At 39.0% G+C, this 12,840-nt stretch overlaps 1 protein-coding gene across 2 annotated transcripts in view; it reads right to left on the reverse strand.

The window, feature by feature from the left end:
* Positions 1-8,547: 8,547 nt before the first annotated feature.
* hdlbpa (high density lipoprotein binding protein a) overlaps positions 8,548-12,840 on the reverse strand; it is a 21,254-nt gene continuing 16,961 nt past the window's right edge. For both annotated transcript variants that reach the window (XM_029429524.1, XM_029429523.1), the window contains exons 25-28: positions 12,562-12,741; positions 10,969-11,085; positions 10,718-10,858; positions 8,548-9,977 (exon numbers count right to left, since the gene is read on the reverse strand). In XM_029429524.1, the coding sequence (XP_029285384.1) occupies positions 9,888-9,977; positions 10,718-10,858; positions 10,969-11,085; positions 12,562-12,741 (528 nt within the window). In that variant the 3' untranslated portion in view covers positions 8,548-9,887. The remainder of the gene's footprint in view (positions 9,978-10,717; positions 10,859-10,968; positions 11,086-12,561; positions 12,742-12,840) is intronic.

The raw sequence follows: 12,840 nt of genomic DNA on the forward strand, positions 1-12,840 counted from the left end.
AATGAGCATACAAGTGGATAAATGAGACTTGGATTATACTGCACGTGCTGTGTTAGCGTTTAGAAACCGATGTTTTGATAGAGTTTTGCCTCCATTTACATTTCAGACATTTCTCTTTTTTTTTATTCTTCGTTCACCATGGAGGCAAGTCAACACGGGGTTATTGATATACAAATGGTCATTTTGTGGGAGAAGTATTCCTTTAAATTACAATATGGAGAGGCAGAATGACAATATTAGGTAGATGGTTTGCAAATGTCTATAAAGAATGATAGCAGATTTAGATTCTGGATGGTGGGCGACCTTCCTGTTACCATTTGGATGATGGATAGTGAGCAGTAAATTCCACGGCCACATGTGACCCCTACTGGTCACTATAATGGAGTCTTAACTTTAAAGAAACATCTCTCTTTTTTTAACCGCAGAAGTGCTGAAACAGTCCTAAATACTTGGGAGGGGTGTGGACTACCAATTCTCTCACAAAAACTTTAGGATATGGTGTCACCGGATTCAATAATGCACTGAAATGTGGTTGCTGATTTCCAACTTGACCGAGCCAAACCCAATGCAGGACAAATCAGAAGGCAAATTGGATGTTTTTCTTTTTTCCTTTTTTCTTTTTTTAAGTTCAGCAAAATTTCATACATCCATGACTTTTCTGGGGGGGGGGGGGGGGGGGGGGGGGTCGGGGGACATTGTATTCACTTGCATGTGAATGTGTTGCCTCTCATCATTTGATTGAACCCTGCCAGTCTCCATCGCGGGGGGATTCCACAGTCTGCCTGTGCCATTTACCGCCAGGGCCTTAAAATCCAAATTGACATCGACAGACGTACAAATGGAGTCTTTTTTTAGCTAAGAAAATATGAAAATTAGAGATTCTAGCCAGAAGACTTTTTTCTGTGTCAAAACTGCAGAAAGTTGAAGATGAATGCTAGACCTATAATATTCAACTCCTCGTGAAATAATTCAAACACACAGGATGTAAGCAATCACCCTCATTACTTCTGCATGACACTGTAACGCAATTCATTTATTTGATAAATCTGTTGAAATTAAAATATAGAATGTAAAATATATCCCTTCAGCAGAAACCGACGTAGAGCCATCTATGTTTCTCAAAGTATCCGTGTACATCTCTGTTAAAGCTTCAAGGAAAACAATCATTCAAGTTCAACAAAGATTTACTAAGGACACTGGACTGAAATATTTGCACAAAATAAGTGTCATAATGTTACTTGATCTCAGTGAATACATCAAATAATCTAGCGTTTCCTTTCAGCATTTAACTACTGGCCAAATGAAAAGCACCCACAAGCTGAGGCATTTATATACAGAGAGCGAGCTGATGCTGGTTGTGAAGGCCGAGAGAATCAAATTCAAGTCTATCAATGCCATCTAGTGGAGGGAGAAAATGTAACTGCTCTCTGTAACACACTCTTCGTATGTAATGCTGTACAACATATACTGTTTTATAATGACAGTAATTGTTAGAGCTAAAAATAATAGGATACAGTAATTTAAACTTAAATAAGTATCAAGAGCCCTTTTTCAGATTGACTTTTTGCACATTTCCTTGTGTTAAAGATTCAAATGTAACTCGGGTTGCACCAGCTCTTCCTAAAATCATACTTGCACCAGAGATTATATAATAATTGTTGCAAAAATATTTACACCCAGTGATTGTAAGGTGTAATTAGAACTGAAGGTTGTCTTGCTAACATGCTGTTAGACTTTGTATGAGAAGTATGGACGACATATCTAACCTGACACTTGATCAAAATGCTGCTTTGTAAAGTCCGACTAAATGGGCAAATAAGTTTACCATTATTAGATGTTATGCACTTACTCTAAATGAATACTACGCTGAAACACACGTATGTCTCCATGTTTTTATATATAAACTAGAAGAGCACTCCACATGTTTGTGTTTCCGCCCCGCGATTCAGATCCGCTCCAAACACCCTTTAACAAAAATCGGTCCAGTATTTCCATAATCCTGTTGACAAACAAACTTCACTTTACACACAAACTCAGTATTAGATTTATGAATAGCTGGTGCAACAAAACAGGCCTTCGACATGTCACAGTATAAAAAGCACAGGTGTGTAATTAAATGATTGGTGGCTGAATTCCATCGAGCTGCTTCAGTGTCAGGCTCCTGGTACTGCTCATGCTGGATCACTGCCACCATCTCATGGCTTACTGGGACACTGAATAGAATAGAATCAGCATTAATGTTATTAGTAACACCTGTGATTTTTATGTAAAGACTAGTTGAAAATGGTGCTGTGAAAAAAGGTTTTAAATGTCGAGGTTTACACAGAGTCCCCTGGCTTGGTTTTTGGTCTGGACAAACACCGTGACACACGTGGGACCTTATATACAAAAGCGTGTGCCTTTTTAAATGATGTCCAATGAATTGAATCTGCCACCGGGTGGAGTGAAATCTAGTTACACATCTCAAGGATTATGAAAAAGCACACACCTGAGCTTAATTTGAAGAACCATAACAAGGGGTCTAAAGACTTGTTATTTGTAATTAATTAGCAAAGCAACTTACAAACATTTGTCTTTCTTGGTTATTATAGGTTATGGTTTATACCGTGGTGGCCAAAAAGAACATTTCATCTATTTTAAGTTATATATAAGACAATAAAGTGTGCAAAAGGTGAAGGGCTCTGAATACTTTCCAAAGCCACTGTACACCCTGATCACAATATTAATTGTTTTTAATGTATTCAAAAATGTACAAAGTACATTTATTGTATGAACTTTGTAATACTTGGAAATAAAAATAAAAACATGGGCAACAATGGGCATTTTATGTTTTATCTATACAGTACGCAATGCAAAAACATTTTCCACCAAGACAAATAAAATAAACATAGAAAATATATCTATAGAGATCTGATAAACTCTCCATTCTTTCAAACCAAGGCTTAAAAACATTCCTATCTCTCACTGTAATACCTAGTCTTTTATTCTCCTGTTTTATTCAATTTTTGTTTATCTTAAATCTTCTATTTTGTGTTATTCTTTTCAAATCCTATTTATGTCCTCTGTAAAGAAAGTAGGTTCAATGAAAGACAAGGCAAGTGTATTCATGGAAGGCCAAGCGTTGTAAAAAAGAAACGTGTCTTGCCTTGAACTAACATCAAGCATTTCTTTTTTTGTATGACTGAAATCTTTGTGAATTCATCAGCTGCAAGAAGCTAACATCCTGCACAGATTTCCACCTCCACACATAATAATCTCGTAAAGTATGTGTTGAATTTTGAGTTTGTCATTGGATGGCAAGTGAAAGACAGAAAAGAAGGAGACAGAGAAAGAAAGTGAGACACAGATAACGGGCCACTTGGCTCTTTTAAGTCACAAGATGCAGAAGTAGATGGCAGCAGAGGCAGGTAATAAGACGACAAATGCCCAGAGACACAAATCCACCACTCAAATGTTTCTTTCATTTTCAAAATCAAGACTATATTACCTTACGGGCAACCTCAATGGGCAAAGAGATACCTGAGGCCACCTGGATCCCACTCCAAAGAGTTAGCCAAGACAATTTCCCTCAAATCACCTGCTATCTTAATCTGACAGCCAGACTCGATTACAAGGCGTAAAAATTGCTTTTCTAGCCACCAGCAGTGGTTGGGAAATTATCTTAATTGTGTCATGATTATGCCTCAAAGCTCTTGTGAGAGCTTTACATTGCTCCTTTCAAATACACAGGAGCGTCAAGAGTGCACCTCTATCGGCTTTCACGAGGAGAGGGGATGAGAGGGAAATAAATTCATCTCCACTCTTTTCAGTCTGTTCAAGTATTTCACAAACAGGCACACATGTAAGCCACAGAAAGGGAGGAGATTTCTAAAATGTATTATATTGAAAGAGCTTACCAAGAGGAGAAAAATGAACATCAATTACAAATTGCCCTTTATGTTTTAAGGGTATGAAAGTCAGGGAAGTATTTGGAGGAGCAATTGCATTTGTAGCTTGTTGCGATCTGAGAGGGGGAAATATAGGACTTTTTTTCTTTTTGGACACAACATGTAGGTTATGTTAGCGACTTAGTTAGTTAGTTAGTTATCAGTGGTTCTCTTAAACCACAGCGGGCCGGTCTGGACCCGGCTGTTGTTAAAGATACCAGTTACTGAATCTAAACACTTAGCTGTGGTGAGGTTCAGAAGCCAAGTCAGATCTGTCACATATAATAAAAGGTATATACTATATATGTGTGTGTGTATATATATATATATATATATATATATATATATATATATATATATATATATATATACACCTTATTCCTTCTATTTTTCTAACCATCATTTATAAAAGACAAATGCCAAACAGTCGCAGGTTGTAGTTTCTCTGTTGTTAGGAATTTGCAGCTTTTCTCTACTTGACATAATTGTAAACTGAATATTCACTATTATCACTATTTTCTGGCGTTTTATAGACCAAGAAATGTTATTGAACAAATAATCGACTAAATAATTTAAAATTAAAATAATTGTAATATTGTTCCATTGTGGCGTAACAAATCAAACATTTCTGTTCACATCAAAAAGAAACAAAGCACATATCATAGATACACGATTTACAGATGTGTATTATACATTTTCTTACCATACAAAAATAAACAGTTCTACAAAAAAAAGAATAGATTTAAAAGCTTGTGGCCACGTCCCAAAGTATCAATGTATCATGTGTCAAATACATGGCATATATAGTCATTTTGGTTGCTTGGCAAACAAATATCCCAGAAGGCCTCCAGTGTTCTACTTATTAAAGCTCATTACCCAAAATATGTCCACTTAACCAATCTTTAACCTAAGAGCTGGCAGGTTATATATGAGTAATCTTTGGGTTACATTTGAACCTATTTCTATTCAAACCCAGAACATTAGAAAAGTATTTATTTGCTCATAAAGTTTAAATTAAAATAAGCAATCTTCAGTATTTCACATCTGATTCAAAGGTTTTATTTCTAATAGCAGATTCTTGAAAAACAGATCCAGTATAAATCCAACAAAAGCGTAATATTTTGTCTCAAACTCAATTATTTCGATGATTAAAATACAGCAACATAGGCTGGCATTTTTCTTTTTTAATACTTTATTTACTTTTTTTTGATTGTGAGAGTCTCGAAGAGTCTCTGGTGGATTGGGATTTCTCCTCCAGCTTCTCCTCCTTGTTCTTCCTCTTCCTCAAACCAATGTAATGTCAGAATTTTTTCCAGGCTGAGGTTTTTTTCTTTTTGTTCTCAAGCTTTTCTTTAGAGTCTTTGATCGGTTCAAGCAGCTCAACATCATGTACATCATGTACATCATTGAGGGAGTCCTCTTGCTCTTCTTTAAGCTTGGTCGGTACATTTCGGAGGACCTGACTGACCTCCTTTTCAGCCTGCAGCTTAGTGACCAGCTCCTCTTTGATGTGTTGAACCTTCCTGCTTTTTGGCAAACTGCTCTTTCTCATAGACGGTTTTGTTCAGGCTCTGGATATCCTCGTCCATCCGTTGAATCAGAGTGAGCTTCTCAGCTATCAGTTTCTTTATGGCCTCCAGGTCCTCTGACACCTTTTCAGCTCGGCAATGAATCTCTTTCTCACTGTTTCTAAAGGTTGTGACTCTTCTGTTTTTCAGCTTTGAGCTCAGCTTCATAGTTTAGGTTGTTCTGATGTGAAACTTTCAGCTGTTCAGCTGTATTTTTATCTTTCTCAAGCTGGAGCTCTGTTGGGAACTTTTCTTGAGTGATTATGTGAGCCACTTTCAGTTCTTCAAACTCATTTTGAAGCACCTTCTTCTTCTTTATTTGAGATTGTTTCACACCGTAGTGGCAATCTTCATGGTGTTCATGCTCTCTGGGTGACAGGACCTCTGCAGCCTCTCCAACTCCTTGCCTGTGTCCTTCTCTGAATTGATGAACATTTATTTTAGGCTCTTCTGATGAGTCAGCTGTTGTTTAGTTTCTTCCAGTTCTTTGCTGAGCTGCAGCCTTGTCCTTGCAGCTGTTTTTGGCAGGCACATGCCTCAACCAATCGTTCTGCTCCCTCACTAGGTCTAGGTAGCAGAGGCCCCAGGGCCTCCTGCCGTTTCTCCCCTGCTCCATCTTTAGCTGGTAGATTATTTTGTAGATGAAGTTTGTCACTGATGAACAGTTCCGTCTCGATCGGTGGTTTGTCTCAGTTTAAAATTATTTCTCCCTCTCGTTGAGTCTCTGAAGAAAGGTTGTTTGGTACTGACTAAAGATACTCTCATCAAAGCACTGTCTATGATATCATAACGTCATCATGTTGGGAATTCAGCCTTTTCTCATTTCTGCCCCTTTGGATTAAACCAAAACAAACTCTATACTGAGGCAGACTGGCGCTACAGTAACTCACTATTGCCTCTACAGGAACTACTGGTATTACAGACTGGACGGAGAGGAACAAGCCAGTTAGACTGCTAACTTCAGTAGATATCTTTGCAACTCGACACAACGTCAACACGGTTACTTCTTTACATTCTGTTCATAATGTTAGTTCATTGTTTTAATGTTTTAGGTTTTAAAGGGTTGGGGAAAGCTGAAGAACTCGGAGATTAAATGTCGAATCAAAACAGCAATCCTCTAGTTCAATCGATATATTTATTTAACGTGATAAGTCAAACATAGAAAATATTCTCAGCTGAGGACACATTTTGCGTCGCCGTTTCCATAGACTGCATAGCTCAAAGAGCCCCATCGTTGCGGTCTCACGGCTCCGCTCCAGTGTGCCCAAACATTTGAAAAATCGCATCTAATACATGGAGTAGGCGTTGACCTTCTCCTCATTGGTCCCAGTTTGGCGCCTACACGCTCCTCCGTCAGCAGTCAGGAAGTGATGGTTTGTTGACCTGTTACTCTTAAAGGGGAAGTGCCCCTATTATGTTTGTAATACATTCAGTGCAGAAAATACATAATTGTGCAGAAAATACATAGTTGTGCAGAAAATACATAATAGTCCAGAAACATATTCGTAGTGTCGTAATACATATTGATTGAGGTAGGACAAATACATGTGATAGTCTTTCCAGTGTGGATTAATACAGATCAGGATTAATTTACCTGACAGTTTCAATTATGGCAGAACCTTTAAGGAGTATTGCTCCTCCACTATATATTTGGTAGCATTGATATGTTCTGGTTTGTTACCTGGAAAAACAGCCCCAATTTGTTTTTATTCCTTAACGATTTTGCTTGTGGTTTGGTTTAAATATTTAAATGTATGTCACCTATCACATGGGTTTTGATAAGTGCTATGTATATTAGGTTTGATATACTGCTTACTTATGTCGATAATGGCATATAGTAGTCCTACACATACAGTGCACTAAAATGTAATGTTGGCTTTTAAGACAATGCTTCTTGCTGCTTTCAAATTGCAGTGGGTTGATGATTAATTGAATAGCAGCTATGAATTATTATAATATTATGAGTGTGTGTATGCTATGTGGTGAACTGGTGACCAGTACATGCAAAGCTGGGAAACGTCAAATTATTCAAATGGAAAATAACTTATTGTGACCTCTTAAACAATATCTCTCAGCCGTGGCAGGACATTAACATCAGGAAAGAAACCAGCAACCGACTGACTGACAGACAGACAGGAGGTGTGAATGACTCACCTTATTTAATGTTGAAGCCAATTCTCCTTTCCTTCACGCTGTGTTGGTCATTTTGTTGGAAAACTCATATATTCACTATGGCTGCTAGCAAGCTAGCTAGCTAACTTCTACAAAACTCTTAGTTGATTAGCATTACCATCACTGGAAAAAGCGTTAGCTAGCTAACTGAACCAGGGTTGTTTCAATTAAATGATGTTGACTTTCTCTTTTGAAGTGACAGGCTTCACAATTTACTTCAAAGTTTCTTTTCCAGAGACATGGCCATTAACAGCTGCGCAGTGGCACGACAGTTACCGCTTATATTTGTTGCCATTTGTTTTAATCAAACCACGACCATTTGTAGACATCGGTGAAGGTGTTACACCGTTTAACCATATTCCTACACACACTGGCTTGTACCAGCCCTTACTGCCCACAGGGGGCGCTGTTTCACGCATTAGTACTAAATCTATTAAAATCATATATTGTCTTTGGACGTCCTGTCCGTTTCTTTTACTGTGCCCGCATCAGGATCATTTATGAATGACAGCATATTTAACCAACAGGTGTGAGTGATTGAGAGAGCAGCTACTCAAGACACAAAATATGATATATGGCCAATTTTAAATTAATATGCCATTTTATGTTTAAATTTCCTAGATTCAGTACAGCTACTGAGATTGGGATACCCCCTAGACAAGTCAACCCAAAACCTCATCATGAGCAGATTATAATATTGACCTCTCCTCTAGCACCACTGTCATGCTAAAAGGTACGAAAACATGTAATTCAAACCCATTGTTAAGTATCCAGCTTGTGCCAGATTTACCAGTGTTGTTATTTAGGTGGTTATATTCCATGAGTAAATTAGTAAATGAGTAACTTTGCTCTTTACAAAAGAATCAGAAGGATGCAAAACAGAGATTTTCAATTTTTATTGACTTTTTGGACAATTTCTTTTCCAGTGTCATCCGTAACCGTTCACTTCAATGGTATTTGCATAATCTTTCATTCAATGCTAGGAGGATATAAACCCAGGTAGGCTGATGCAAGATGTTGAATTAGCAGCTAGCAAGCTACATCTGCACTCCTCAGGCAAAATTTAACTAATTACAATAACTGGGGGGCGAATGTTCCGAGAGCTTTCAAAAGGAACAATAAAACATACCTTCCAGTGGTCCATTAAAAATGCACCTACACATCATCGCTACCTGGTTTGTATCTTTCTAGTTGTAAGGCTGATAAAAAGGGCCATTGCTATTTAACAGAACAATCTGCATAGCAACTGGAAGACAAAGGGACTGGACACTGACCCAATACAGAGGATGAGTAACACACGACATCACTAAGACAGATAGTTGGCACGAAATGGTCTGCTGTTTTGCACACAAACAGTCATCATATTTTTGTATAGTGATTTACTTTTGAATGTCAAAAAAAGTTCATTCAACAGTTAGTGTGAGGTTTGATACGTTGGAGCTCTAGGCCTAGTGTTGTAAGAAGATTAGTTCTGGCATGATCTCCAAGCATCTGGCAGTTTGAATAGGTGCCATTCTGCAGTGGCTGAAACCACCCCCCCCCCCCTCCCCCTTAGTAATGTTAACCAATCCATAAGGCTACAAGGTATGCCACTACTCGACCATATTCACAGAAGCACAGTTAACAAGCAAATGGAAAGATGTGACAGAGGACAACCACTACAGTGTGCTTGAGGGCGAACGACTGACAATTTCACTCAGCTACATGAGTAAAGCAGGCGGGGTGAGTTACTGAAACAGCTGGCCCCTCAGTTGGTCAGGCATCATGTTTGGACATGTCCCCAGCAGTAATTCAATCCCTTTACCCCACCCTGCAAAGGCAACTAAGATAAGGGCAGCTCAAAAAAACTAATGTCTGGCCACCGTAGAATTTGGTATAACATTTCAAACCACAATGAAATGTCAGGTCTAATCAACACTTAAATGTCAGACTGTGTAGACTTAATCGCAACATCTGTCACTTTTTTTTTTCTTTTTTTCTTTTTTAAGCGAAAGACAGCATTATTTAATGCAGATACAAAGCTCACAAGTCAATAACAGTATCTGAAAGCACTTTTAGACTGATGAATCTGCGGGGGCAGACTGGGATAAGTACACAAGAGAAGGATGACATTCTCAGAACTGAAGACTTTTAGGGTCAGCGGTCAGTCCAGGTCAAGAGGGGGACGATGAAGGGGAAGATTGTGTCCGGTTTAGTTCAGGCTTGTCGGTAGCAGCATGGCTTAGAAGCGCTTGGGTCCCCAGGGAGAGGACTTGGTTGCCACTGGGGCTCCAAAGCTGGGGAAATCCTCAGAGCTGCTCATATCAGGGGCCTAAAAGTAGAAAATAAAAATTTAAAAAACGGGGTTTATGGGGAGACACTACAGGGGAATAGGGCATCTAATTTAACTAATAGATATCACCATTACACTTCTCAAGTTGACTACTTATATTAAGACAATTATTTTTGTCATTACAAGTTTTTGGAAATTGAATATTTAAAATGTGCAAATGAGGCAATATTTTATTACACATGTACTCATTTGCATTTCCAGAACAGAAATCTGAACATTGGATAAGGCCAAGTTTAAAATTCTTGTTTCATTTTGTTGACATATTAGAGAGAAAGGCTTTTAAAGTGGGAATTTTTGATCTCTTCTATATCTCTTCCCATCAAACTCAGTAACTACTGTCAAAAGCCAAAAATAAATTAAAAAAGACAGTTCTGTAAAAACCTTCAGAATACAGATTGGAAGCAAACTAGAAGGTCTGGTGTACTTAAGTGCAACTGAAGTTTTCTGAACCGTTGTGTATAAATATGCAAATGAGGCAAAAGGTAATGCTATTTTTTGGAGAGTTATGGAGAAATCTACATACTCAAATAGACATAGTTAGTCAAATAAACAACTAAATGAGTATTTTGGCTGTTTTCTTTCCACTAGTCTAAAAGACAACATGTTATTATTGAAGCAAAATAGCCAAATAACAGTTTTTGCCGTTGGTGTCTCACCTTAAGAGAGGAATGCGTCACCGATTCTAATTTCAAACAGTCAGGCTTGTTGGAAATGCTCACCTTCTCATTGTCAGTGGTCCATGGAGCCTCACGCACCACAAAGCCTTTGGATGGGCCACGCTGTTCATCCATGGCAGAAGCGCTACCTCCAGGAGGCCTCATGTAAGCCATCTTTGCCTCATTATCCCCAACATCTCCCAACTAGCAAAAGTGGCACCACAAAATGCATCAGTGTCAATTAGGAAACTGTAAACATTACAGTAATTATAGTAATACAGTAATTAACAGTTTCAGCACGCAAAAAAGCTTACAAATTCCTCTTCCAGGTTAAGAAGGTGGTCGATGGCTTCATCCACAAGCTCAGGGCGACCTGTGACGGTCACAAGGTTTGGGTCTGCAGCTCCACTCTGGGGAAACCTGAGATCAACCTGAAAAAGATGGACACCCAGACACGTCAAAGACTGGATACTGATAAACCACAAAAAGAGACTTTACAATAAATAAAAACTTAACTGCTGTAACTCAAGTGTTAGACTGAAGCCCCCTTTTCACAATGCACTCAAACCTAAACAGTCTGTTGTTTATGACCAAATTACAAATAGACTACATGACAGTGGTGTTTTTGTGTCATTCCAGTCGGTGAAAATGCTTCCGACACTGACCATCTCCTGCTGTATGCTACATCTGTGAAAAGGAATCTCCGGACATGGCCAGGAGTTCATATAAGAAAAACGGCTCAAGTTGAGTCCCAAGACGTAGCCTGGAACACCAGAAATATATCCATGTTGCCCTCTCAGGTATCCCACTCAGGGCACCATCAACCACACAGAGCTGGGTCGTCATGGGTCTAGGGCAGGGGTATTCAACTAAAATTCAAAAGGAGTCCAGTTCTGTGAGTTCCGTGCAACTCTTTTTGTTCTCTCCTCTACGCCGCTCGGCACGTGTTTGTGTGTGTGTGTGTGTCGGGAGCAAAGCCCCGCCCTTCGCGAAACGGAGTGAAGCTGCGTCGGTTAAAATAGAAGCGCCCCGTCAAAATTGAAAACTTCTTAATAATTGATTGATTATAGGTCCGGGTAGGTTGGCATCTGGGTCCAGACTCGGACCGCGGTCCGCCTGTTAGTGACCCCTGGTCTAAGGTTAATACGATTAGATCAAATATGAATGTTTTTGCTTTGATATATTAACCTACAAAAACTGGTTGTTTACACTACATCAATTATTAATATGAATACAAATGATGGAAGTATTAATAAGAAGGTTGGATAAGAAATCACAACGAAACAAACCTGAAACTATCTGAATAGAGAACAAGGGGGAAGTGGAAAAATAGATTGTAATTTTGGTGAACTGTCCCTTTAATTAGAAGGTCACCTTGCCTCCAGGCAGACAGTGATGGAGATGATAGGAATTGTGTACAGCTCTGTCTGAGCTGGGCAGAAGTTTATAGTGTTTCTCAGTTATATTATGAGCTCTCCAGGTAATGCAAACTGATGCATATTAATCCATCTGTTTAAACCTGATTGAGTGCCTCGAGTCAGGACCGGTTACGTGGACCCTGGTCTAGTAGTAAATTTGCATTGTTGGTACTGAAGAACAGCAGTCCCAACTCCAATCTTCAAGGTTAATTCCTTGCATTTTACAAACTAATAAAAGACCCCTTTATGTTGGCAAGTGGAGAAATGCATTTTCGCATAAACAGTCTGGTGCTTGCGCAGGCGCTCATCTGTTATGTGACAGTAATGTTTATGTGTAAGCGTTTTAAATAGTAAGGTTTTAGTGAAAATGCATGCGTTTGGGAAGCAGTGAGCATACGACTGGATAAATCGGACTTGGATTCTTCAGCATTAGTTGTGTGTTTGTAAACAGATGTTCGGATATAGTTTGTTGTTGTTAAGCAGCCTCACCTTAAACTCATCCATGATCTTGCGGATGCCCTTGCCGCGGGCTCCGATAATGCGGGCATGGACCCTGCTGTCCAAGGTGATGTCCTCAGAGATCATCTCCTCAAGCTCATCCACTATAGCCTGGATGGCATCTCGTGCTGCTATGGCTTTCTGCTCATACCCTGTAATAGTAATCTGATCCTGTGGGGGGTGGGGGAAGCAGCAAATTCAACATGGACATTAGAAGAAAAATATATTTATTTATTCTGGCATCACAATTTCAATGAGAAACTACTTTAG

The sequence above is a fragment of the Cottoperca gobio genome, chromosome 4 (assembly GCF_900634415.1).
Source record: "Cottoperca gobio chromosome 4, fCotGob3.1, whole genome shotgun sequence".
In the NCBI taxonomy this organism is placed as follows: domain Eukaryota; kingdom Metazoa; phylum Chordata; class Actinopteri; order Perciformes; family Bovichtidae; genus Cottoperca; species Cottoperca gobio.